This window comes from Polistes fuscatus, unplaced genomic scaffold (genome assembly GCF_010416935.1).
Source record: "Polistes fuscatus isolate 324 unplaced genomic scaffold, CU_Pfus_HIC Scaffold16, whole genome shotgun sequence".
Taxonomy (NCBI): domain Eukaryota; kingdom Metazoa; phylum Arthropoda; class Insecta; order Hymenoptera; family Vespidae; genus Polistes; species Polistes fuscatus.
In genome coordinates this window covers 3017135-3028953 of record NW_025113064.1, presented here as the reverse complement: position 1 = coordinate 3028953, position 11819 = coordinate 3017135, and the positions used below count along the sequence as shown (strand labels likewise).

At 27.9% G+C, this 11819-nt stretch overlaps 2 protein-coding genes across 3 annotated transcripts; one reads left to right on the top strand and one right to left on the bottom strand.

Annotated features, from left to right (window-relative positions):
• The first annotated feature begins 116 nt into the window (after positions 1-116).
• On the top strand, positions 117-8041 carry LOC122514986. The gene is made up of 10 exons (XM_043632122.1): positions 117-138; positions 1025-1084; positions 1163-1287; positions 3175-3318; positions 4048-4252; positions 5593-5741; positions 5848-6063; positions 7716-7817; positions 7903-7982; positions 8038-8041. Exons 1-10 carry the CDS (start codon positions 117-119, stop codon positions 8039-8041), a joined length of 1107 nt encoding a protein of 368 aa, XP_043488057.1.
• LOC122514910 (reticulocyte-binding protein 2 homolog a-like) lies at positions 8006-11079 on the bottom strand. 2 transcript variants are annotated; one of them, XR_006303151.1, is made up of 5 exons: positions 9966-11079; positions 9477-9892; positions 8968-9108; positions 8199-8725; positions 8006-8130 (listed from the first exon to the last, which is right to left on the bottom strand). XR_006303151.1 is itself a non-coding variant. In XM_043632047.1 (4 exons), the coding sequence occupies exons 1-4, from the start codon at positions 10685-10687 to the stop codon at positions 8589-8591; spliced, it is 1416 nt and encodes a 471-aa protein (XP_043487982.1). In that variant the 5' UTR covers positions 10688-11079; the 3' UTR covers positions 8006-8588. The 2 variants fall into 2 exon arrangements, 1 of the variants encoding a protein (XP_043487982.1); XM_043632047.1 differs by having other exon boundaries at positions 8006-8725.
• Positions 11080-11819: the final 740 nt, after the last annotated feature.

Genomic DNA, 11819 nt, shown 5'->3' with positions numbered 1-11819 from the left:
GAGTGACGAAATATTTTGTTGAATAATAAAGTGAATATGATGAATTTACAAATACATATAATTTTCAATAACTTTTAAAATTTCTGAAATTTGTGTTGTTTGTAAATATTAACTTGATGCGTTTTAACAATCTTTGCGGTAAATTATTTTTGATCATACGATTTGATACATTAATTAGATTTTTTTTTGAGTTATTACTGATTATATTATTTTCATTTATATCGCAGAAAAATACTTTAAAAAATTCATTTTTGTTTATATTTTATACAGTGTGTCTGAGATTTTTTTCGTATAAACATTGTCACCGTATTCTACGAACAAAAATAAAACAAAAGTGTTCTATGAACATAAGCCATTTAAAGCTTCACTCAAAATTTATAATATAAATTGTAAAAATATTTTGTAAATATGTTACTCAAAGATGTATTTTTATCTGAACAATAGTTTGACCATTTAAATCACCTAACCTAACCCCACTAGATTTTTATTTGTATGGGAAATTGAAACAAGAAGTTTATACAACTAAGATAATTAAATTTGATGTTAGGATAGAACGAATTATGTATGCAATTCTAGAAATTAATAAAATGTCATAAACAGCATACTACAACGGTATCAAACTTGTATTCGCGTAAACGGGAAACATTTTGAACAGCATATTTAAACAGTTTTACAATTTGTTATAACTGTTGAATAAAGATTTTAATGATTTATATTTATATAAAATATTTTTTTGTCATTTTTGAGCGTAATATACGCTCACAATATTTGTACGAAAAAATCTCAAACACCCTGTATATAATAAATGCATGAATTAAAAGGCGCCAATTTTGAAATGATGTAAGAGTACGTTGATTATATTCCGTTAAAAATTTAAAAATAACTTAGAATTGTTTTCCGTATTTTGTTAAAGACTTTAAAATTAGATAAATTTACAGTTACCGTCGTGAAAGTGTTAATTATATTTATTATATGTTATTTAATATGCGTTATTGAGTGAGTAATAAAAGAATATATTTTTCAGACGATAATCAACTCGATATTCCTATATTTCGCACAGAGGAAGGTCGTTATTTAGCAACATGTAAGTATAATATTTGTAACATAAGAAAATTCTTATCTCATTTAAGAAATGTTTTTAATTTTGAATATATTTTGACAGCTTTGGGTGATCCACTGATCAAGGGTCTAACAGAAGTAGCCAATGCACGTCCAAACGATCCAGTCACCTATTTGGCTACTTATTTATACAATTTTGCCAGCAATAATAAAAGCGACAATCAACGGGTTTGTATTTATTTATCTATTATTTAAATAATATAATCTTTTGTTGTTAGATATCATTCATTTATATACAGTGAGTCATAGGAGTATCCTTAATTCTACTGTCAACTTAAAACAATCAATATTTTCTTATAATACAATATATTCAAATCTTTATACTGAAAAATACCCAGAGAAATTTGCTTAGATATATATTTGTTCAAGATTATTAAAATAGGTTTATTTTGAAAATAAGAAAAAACTATTACTATTTATATTATTAATATCAATAAAAATTGCTTAGTAAATGCAAAAATAATATGTACAAATCATAGATATTTAATATGTCTTTTTCACATTTGAATACTATTTTAACACCTACGAACATAAATTGGCATACATTTTCAAATATTCCTTGAACTGATATATTTCTAAGAAAATTTCTATATGTTCATTCAATATGTTGCCAAAAAACTCGGTTACGACGTCGAACGCTCATAAATAATAAAAGTTTATTTACATCAAAAAGGTTGATTTTAGAACTCATGTTAATTAGACATTTTATACTCCTCTTGATAAATACTATAAGCCCTTAAAGTATCAGATACTTTTTTTTACAACAGTATATACAGTGAATCACAGGAGTATTTAGTAACCGTTACTGTCAATTTAAAACAATCAATATTTTCTTATAATACAATATATTCAAGTCTTTATACTGAAAAATATATTTTAGGATTATTCAACTCTTACATTTTATTGCAAAAGATCATTTTATTATAAGATAAGTGAAATTTAACATAACTGATAAGAAAATTGATCTTATACGAGTATTTCCAACTACGTAAGAGATAAAATAAAAATATAATTATTATATAATTTTGATTTTTTTAATATAAATTATTAAACATTTATAGTAGAGACGAGTATGAATACTTTAGTGTGATTAACTGTATATTTATTAACGTTAATTCATGAGATAATTAGCTTTTACATGAAATAACTATGTCGATCAGTTAAACTGATAAACAAGGCAGAAATACATACTTCAACTAAGTAATATATGAATTTGCGAGAGACGAATAGTTAAAGTATCAAATTGAAGTTTAATCCATCTTCAAAGTAAACTTTTGTTTCTACAACAATTCTCGTAGTTATCAGTTTTTATTAATTCTTCATGTAATTTGAAAACAAAATGTTCGGTTAATCGAACTATTCTATTGACTTTAAACGTGCCATTTTGAAACGTATTAAGGTTATGGTTCGTAGAAATAGATTTAATTTAAAAAGAGTTAACTGAAAAATTACAAGTTTTATTGGTCAGTGTTAATACTGCGCGTATGTCTTCAGTGAAATATAAGAAGCTTGTGGAGAAAGTAAAGTTTGTTAAAGTTTCCAATCAAAAAAAGAAAAACTCTAAATAATTTTGAAATATTGAAGCACCACGATGTAAATCACAGATCCGATTAATTAAAAAATGAATTAAAAATTAAAAAAAGTACCTTCGTGAAATTCGAAATGTCATGAAAGCTAAAAGTGTTTTAATCAATAATTTTCCGCTGAGAAAGCTGAAACAATGACTCATAATGAGTCATAACACAATAACTAGACACCTACCGTTATTTCATAAATTATCTGATTATTTCATGAGACAATTATTATAATTATAAATAAATTTTATTAATAAATATATTATAATTATTATAATATATTATTAATTAATATATTATAAATATATTAAATTATATAATAAAATTAAATTTGTTTTTAAATATTATAATAAAAAATTCTGTTTATATTCTTTCTCTAAAACACCTATTTATTTCATGTAACATCTATTTAGTTAATAAATTAATTGTGAATTAAACAATTTGACAGTAACATATATGTATATAATTACAAACATTCTAGGAATCCAACGTTCTAATAATACCCGAACGTGAAAATGAAACTCTCGAGAATCCTGACAATGAAAATGGTGGAGACGAGGATGCAGGTTATCCTCAAAGTCCAGATTCTGATGTACCAGAATCAACTTTTAGCAATCCAAACAGAGTACGTTTTTCAATAATTACGGTTTTCAATTAATTAGGTTTTCCAAAACCTTAAGGGGGGAAATATATATAGAGGCTTCAAAAAATTTAATTTTTTTTTTTTATAAATCGTTTGTAAAATTATTAAAAAATATAGTCATAAAATTTTAAGTCAAAAATCCAAGTCTTTTAAAAGTTCGAGCTTTTTTCAAACGCGTTTTCGGATTTGTGTACACTCTAGCTTACAAAGTTTTTAACCAATCATTTTGAAATTTGGAATATAGTTTCTTTATATAATTACGCTCTATTTGAACCTAAATTCTAAGCTATATCTTTGTTTAAAGTATTTTTTTTATAATGAATAATATATGAAAAAATAGAAAAAAATCGTACTTTATGTTCACACCTCTCTAAAAAATACAAATTTTAATTTTTTCTAGAAAAATGAGGTTCAAATAGAAGATACACATATAAAAAAAGTAATTTTTCTTTGTAATTGATTTCTGATCAAAATTGTGGCTTCCAAGATGTACGCAAACTGCTCAGTCGGATAGAAACCTAAAATGCGTGAAAGCTCAAATATATGTGTAAAATGACTTTATAATATTAATAAATAACATAAATTTTTAATACGTTAAAAAAATTCGTGAAAATCATAACGAAAACATCGTTTTACACGTATTTCCCCCCTTAAGGTTACCCTTACAATGGTGTTTTATATTATTATATTATTATATTATTTCATTTATAGGACGAGCACGGACAAAGTATGATACACTTTGCAGCGGTACGTTCTTATTCGAAAGATGGTTTGTATCATCTTTTGCAAGAGACGCAGGTCAACGTTGGATTTAGAGATGAAGTTTATCGAACAGCTAGGGACGTTGCAGAACAGGCTAATATCCGTGAGAATGTCGAAGAAATCGATCGTTGGGTCGTTTATTTAGCTGCAAGGGGTATGATTTTTGACATTGGTGTTTGATCAGATCAGGGATGGCGAATCTTTTAGAATGGGTGGATAAAATTCGACTTATCATAGTTTGCAGTGCTAATTTATGGGTCAGTAATTGAATAAATTGACCTTGGGAGGGGAGGGGGTGAAGGATCAACTTTGAAAACAACTTTGAGAAGCAAATAAAAATCCTGAGTAATTCGTGATAAAATTATTTAATTTGTTTATATTTATTATTATTTAATTTAATTTTTATTCAAATTTAGTCATTAGTTTTACATATTTTGCAGCAATTTTATTTGCAAGCTTATTTCTATTTTACAAAATTCATTATCGAGAACAATTTTCAAATTCAAAAATAAAAAAAAGGGGAAGGAAAATCTTACTCCGTTTGAAAATTAAAATTTAGCAAAATCGGCTCGTGGGTCAGTTCAGTGGTCTGCGTTGGTCAGTATCTGGCCCCCAGGTCATAAGATTCGCCATTCCTGATCGAGATATTTTATAAATAATGAACACGTCTTTTTAAGTGGCTCATACACGATTAACCTTTTTGATACGTGCATTCTGTCCTCTGTGACACTCCAAAAATGCTCACATAACACGTGGTCAGTCTTCTTTTGTATGAAGATTTTCTTAAATGTTAAATAAGAACTGTGCTTTTAATAAAACAATGTTAAACAATATTCGATGCTCGTATATACAAGTCATCAGATGGATGTCGGATATATCCGGCACTCATATCAAAAGGGTTAATATTTATATCGATAATAATATTGGCGTGTGGCATCAACGGCGCATTATTTTTATTCAATCATTCAGTTTACGTTTGATTATCGTATGTACTTTGTATTTAATCCTTTGACTATGGCAGATTTTTGAGACGCCATACGAATTTTTGGGTATGGATGCATTTTTGTGAAAACATATTTCAATAATCGAAAGATTGAATTTTCACATTTTACATTTAAACAATATTATTTATTTCTTAGTATTCTGAACCGAATTGCTAAAATTGTAAATATTAAAAATGAAGTATAATAAGCGCCTATAGGCGTCCACAATAACCTAGAAGTTAATTGTAAATGTGGCACATTATTTTGCGTGGATCATAAACTGCTCATACACGCTCAATATTATTTACGTGTAGCAATCAGTTTACGTTTTAAAATATATTAGGTGAATCAAGGAGAGCTTGTGATATTTAATACACAATTTCTGAACATATTTTGCATCATTCTTAGACTTTATTGAAATATAATGTAATATTTCGCAATTTTATTGTCGAATAGTATTGAGAGTATATAGGATGCCTTAAAAGTTAACAATTTTGTTTGCTTTTCGTAGGAGAAACCGAAAAACTAGTAGAACTATTGCTGGAAGGTTACGATCACATTCTCGATGCGCAAGACGGTGAAATGAATATCGTTGAAGTTGCAACCGAGAGGAATCACGAGGCGACCGTACAATTTTTACAGTCGATTCCTAACTACGTGGTAAAGGAATAACCGGAAAAATTGAACAACCTTTGAAAAACAAATACATAGGTATACAGACATTTATAACACTATACATATGTGTATTTAATTTTTCGTGCGTTAGGATCAACGTGAGGAAGTACACCGTGCCATACGTTTAGCAGATGTTGCCAAAGTGAAGGAACTTTTAAATAAAAATAACGGCGGTGGAAAGTTATTAGCTGTTGGAAAAAACATAACCGGTCGGTGTGCGCTTCACATCGCAGTCTTACGAGAAAACGAAGAAATCGTACGAATGATAGCTAAAACTTATCCGGAAACGTTACGAATCGGTGACAACGTGAGTGAAAAATATTCTTTCGTACGTTCGACTACAGCGAGGAAATAAACGATAAAATATATATTATATTTTCACACAAATACATTTTTCTTTTCAATGTTTGCATATAGAATTTTGAAAGTGACCTAAGTCCATTTATACTTAAATTGAGATATTTAAGGGTTTGCGTTTCAATGCAATTAAAAATATACGTACAGAATACCAATGAGTTATGCTGCTTAAGTGTATCTAAAGATGTTCAATTTACAGTTCCTATTAAAATAATGGCAATTATTAAGTAAATAATATGCGTTTTCTTACCAAGAATGAAATTAGGCCACTTTCAAAATTAACAACCAGATTCGTTATAAAATTTGAAGAAACCGAAGTCCATTCAACATAATTTAAGATGCTTCAAATTGTGAAAAAACAATACTCATTTTATTTTACATACCTTTATAACATTTTAAAAACATAAATTATGCGATTCAAAATATTTTTTACAAACATAAAATACAAAACAATTTTCTACTCATCTACATTTTGTGTATGTGAAAGGGATTTAAAGAAATCATGATGTTCCAGTGGTATATATCGTAATAAGTCAATTATGTCCTTGAATTTTACGATTGTAATTTGTCTTATATTTTTATACAGTGGTGTCAATACAATATTTTCGAACTTTCTTGGTCTACCCCGACGTGGTAATAAATTCAGGACTTTCAAATTTTCGTTCTCATTCATTGATGTCTTATAGAAAATTTTATACGGTTCATTTTTGACAAAACCCATCCAACATATTTTTAACCAGTTTATTGGTTCTCCATTAGAATTCTTTACCCTTTTAAAAATTGCGTCTTCTAATAATTTTGTTGATACAAAATCTTCTTGTCTCATTTCATGTACAAAAAAGTTATTATTTTTCCGACACTTTTTGATAATATTGTAATAATCTCGGGGGACAAACAGTAAATTATTTTTTTTAATGCCATTTCTACCACACCAAAATCTCTAACATTTGGTAAAAACGAATGTCCTGATATTAAAAATCAATGATAAATATCTTAATTTAAGTGTAAATGGACTTAGGCCACTTTCAAAATAAACGGCTCAGTTATTCAACTAACTCGGAAAACTTATGTGTCCAGAATTACCGTATTTACTCGGAATATAAGTAACCTTGAATGCTTTATTGATAGATAATTTGAAGTTGTACATGTAATCATGGGTAATTGGAAATAATTGACAAATGGAGTTAGGCCACTTCCAAAATAAACGGCTCATATATTAATTATTAACACTTTATTATTAATAATTTATTATAATTTAATATAATTAATATATATAATAATTTTATTATATATATTAATTATTAACACAATTATATTATATATTAATTATTAATATAATATATTATTAATTATTATAATATATATTAATTATTAACACTTTGCACTCCTATGTCGAGTGTGACTCGACATCAAGTTTTATCTCAAGAGTTCCTTTGTCGAGTCCCACTCGACGTTTAATTGATTAAATTGCTTTATTTTTTAATTAAAGTAAATTTCAAATAAAACATTTATTTATTTTTTTTTGAAAATATCGTATGCGCGTTCACTTTTGATTCTCATTGTATTAATCGTCAATTTAAAACATTTGATTTTGAATTTCAGTTGGAAAGAACTGCTCTTCACTATGCAATGGGAGTACCATCGGTTGAAATTTTAAGCAGTATTCTAATAAAAGCAGGTGCTAAACGAATCATCAAAGATTTGGTACGCTTTTGTACAGAGTTCTTTGTATATCTTAATTAAAAAAAATAATACAGTTGAGTAATAATCTTTTCTTTTTTTTTATTAGAAATCACGACAACCTTCTTATTATTTCATGAACAAATCAGACATCGAAAGACTTCAGGAAGAAGAAGAAGCGATGGGCAAGTAAATAGAAAAATCATAGAAGATACTAATATAAGCACTGTATTTTTATTCACAGATGATACTCTTAACAAATGTATTCTCTATCGTGTCAAGTTTATTAGGAACATGTAGTATTTATATCCAATAATACTATCATGATCTCGCGCCGCTAAAAATAAATGTATTATTAATTGAAATAATTTAAGTTAATGATGTTAAGTTTATGAGGGCACGTACCTCTAGTCTACCAATGTATTCCTTCGATTATATTTTCATCCTATTTGGTTTCATTCAAAATATATCTCTTTTGTCGTATATTTTGTAATGAAAATTATAATTTATAATTAATTAAATAAAACAAATATAACTCGGAGACAGTAGATGAATAATCGTCAATCGATCAAAATCCGATGTAACATATTAAATAATATTAATAAAAATATTAAGCTGATATTATATGTGTTAACGTCAAATATAGCCATTTTCCTCAAGACTCTTTCTCTGACATACAACGTTTTAAATACAATACTTATAAAAACAAAACAGAGTACGATTGCATCTAAAACTGTAAATCTTACAAATGATAACCGAAGTTGAAATCAGTGGGTCCTTAATATTCTCTTTTAATTATTTATTTTTTCTTTTATTTTGTCTTCTTTTTATTTTGGTCTTCTTACTGTCCTCTTGGTCGTCGTTTGAATCGTCTTCGATTAGCTTTTGCCATGGAGTTGGGTTTATAAATCCTGGCTTTGCTGCTTGATGTGCTATATACAAAATGAACATAGTACAACGAGATAAACTATATTATTATTATTATTATTATTATTAGAGTGAACCAAAAGTTCGTACGTTTTCTAATTAATATTTCCAAAATAAATTTCTAAAAAACAATCCATTATGCAGTTTCAAAGTAAAGTTTCAACACAATAAACGCACGAATTTGTAGTTCACCCTAATATTATTTTAGAAATACAGTAATACAGTGATGGAATATGTGTATACTAACGAAATAATCCTTGCGTTGCGGGTTTAGGTCGGTTTCTCGACTTTTCCCGCCACTCTTCGTAAGCTTTAACACTCTCCTCTTGTCTCCTTTTCCGTTCTTCCTCCTCTTGTTGTTCTTTCAACTGCAATGCTTTTTCTTGCGCTATTGTACAAAGATACAATATACATGTACAATGAGTCATAGGAGTATTCGTACAATTATTATACAACATATACAAATTCTTATATGCAGAAACATATTTTGGGATTATTAAAGTTGTAAACTGATATACATTTTATTGCTAAAGAGTATCGTATGGTAAGAAAAGTGAAAAGAAATGAAATCGTGTGGCTAAAAATTAAAGTACACTTTTAAAAAATAAAAAGAAAGTAATATTTTCTTAAAATTTGAAATAAAACAATGCTTTGTAGTTATGCACTAATTTCAAATTTAAAAAAATGTTACTTATAATCTGTTCCTTTCCAATTACTTAATTGGGATTAATAGTAAGTAATTTAAGTAATGTGTACCCTTCTGTTCTTCTTCTTTTTTACGAGCCCACTGTCGCAGACACAAAGCCTTAGCGATGACCGTCTTCTCCTCTAATTCCTTCAATTGTTTTTCCATTTTCATTTCATTTTCAAGGGCTGCTTTTTTATCCGCTTCTTCTTTCTTTTTCCTTTCAGTCCACTTGACAAAATTCTCCCTTTCCCTCCTCTCCTTTTCTTCCCTTTCCCGTTCTAATCTCTCTTCTTCCTCCCGTTCTTTAGTTTTCATCATATCTTCTTTTTCTTTCTTTCGTTGAAGATAAATCTGTTTTTTGCGCAACCATTCCTCGTGAGCACTCTTTCTGGCCATTAAAGGTTCGTCATCCATTTGAGAAATATTCGAGCTTGAGATCGATGTCGTTGAAATGTGTACGACTCGATGACCGTTTAAAATATATCTTAAAGTAGAAAAATAAAGTCGAATGAGTATGAACGTTTCGAATCGATTAAGTTTAGAAAAACATAACAGACCTCTGAACTTGTGCTTCTGGTTGATCCACTTCCTTGCCGACGACCATGCCGTTTGACGAAAATGGTCTTCGCTGATCTCTTTTAATAATTTCATCATTTACAATTTTACATCGTCTTTGAACCCGATGAGAAACTGGTTTTACATTAACAATAGATTCGGAATGACGAGCAGAACATGCGCCAACGGATGAGGCTGTGCTTGACGTAGAAAAGTAACACCGATAAGTTTCCGGTGAGGAAATGTCATCGGTAGCAAGATCACCCCTCGAAGAGACTATTGCTTTTTTCAAGGACAAATCAGATAACATATCGGTTGTTTTTTTAATTCCATCACCGCTATCAAATTCAACGAATCTGCAATCGTTTGCATCACCATTATTTAATATTTTGGTATTGTTGTTTGTATGATTAATGCCTATTCTGATATTTGTGGTAGTTTCTTTCTCGTTGTCTTCGGTATTTAAAGATTCAACGTAAATAGCCGGATTAATGAAACGAAACTCTGACCCGGAAGATGAGCTTTTTAATTTTTCATGAAATTGTCCACCTAAATCCACGATTGATGGATTTTCGGTAGGATCACTTTGACTGAAATCACTAGAATATTTCAGATTTAATGTTGTCGCGTTATTGTATACTTTGTCATGATTTTTATTATACATCCTAATGCAGTTATTTTTATCTTTCCAATTGAACGAAAAGTTTACGTTATCATCTGTCATTCTATACTTTGATTAACTTTTTATCTTCTATTTTCTAACATTTATCAAGAATTATCGGTGATCGATAGATTGATTTTCATTGAGTTAAGAGAAATTTTAAGAAATTCGAAGATGCTCGCGTAAAAATATTTATCCATCGTATACTCGATGTTCGACGTTGCGTTCCCTTTATTTAACAGTTATCGATTTTTAATAATATTATATACGATTAATCGATCGCACTTGTCTCGTCAAAGTAAACAAATTACTTTCGGCTAAATTTTCATATTTCTATGACATATAATGAGTAACAGTAATACTCGTACTCGCCTCTACTATAAATGTTTAATAATTTATATTTGTTTGTAATGCAAAACTTCCAAATTTTTTTACACGAAAACATATTTTAGGATTATTAAACTTTCAAATTGTTTGCAAAGAAATATTTTATTCTTAAAGAAATATAATTTAATTTAAATGATAACAAACTTGGTCTTATCAGAGTATTTCCAATTACGTAAAATAAAATAAAAATATAATTATTATATAATTGATCCTCCTTTATACATTTGAAAATGTTTCTAAAACGATTGGACATATTTTGTCAAATCAAATTTGTTATCATTTAATTAAAAGTAAATTTTTCTTATAATAAAACACTCTTTTTTCGAATAAAATTTATATTAATTTTTTAAAGTTCAGTAATTGTAAAATATGTTTCTGTGTATAAGAATTTGGAAATATTATATTACAAGAAAATATTGATTACTTTTAATTAGGAATAAAGTAGAGGTGTACAAATATTCTTAGGACTCATTGTACGTTCGCTTGAAATTTGAAAAAAGAAAGATAATAGTAATATTTTATAATCAAAAACATTGACTGCATATTTATACTATTTGAATATAAATAAGTAGAGAGAGATAGAGATGGTACATTCTAATACTATAGAATTATTGCTTCGTATCGTATCACGTTCAATGAATTTTTGTATCACATCTACATACATGCTACAAACATATACAGTGAATCATAGAAGTATTAGTACCCGCGTTCCTACTATAAATTTTAAATAATTAATATTTGCTTGTAATTCAAAGCTTCCAAATTCTTCTACACAGAAATATATTTTAGAATTATTAAACTTTCAAAT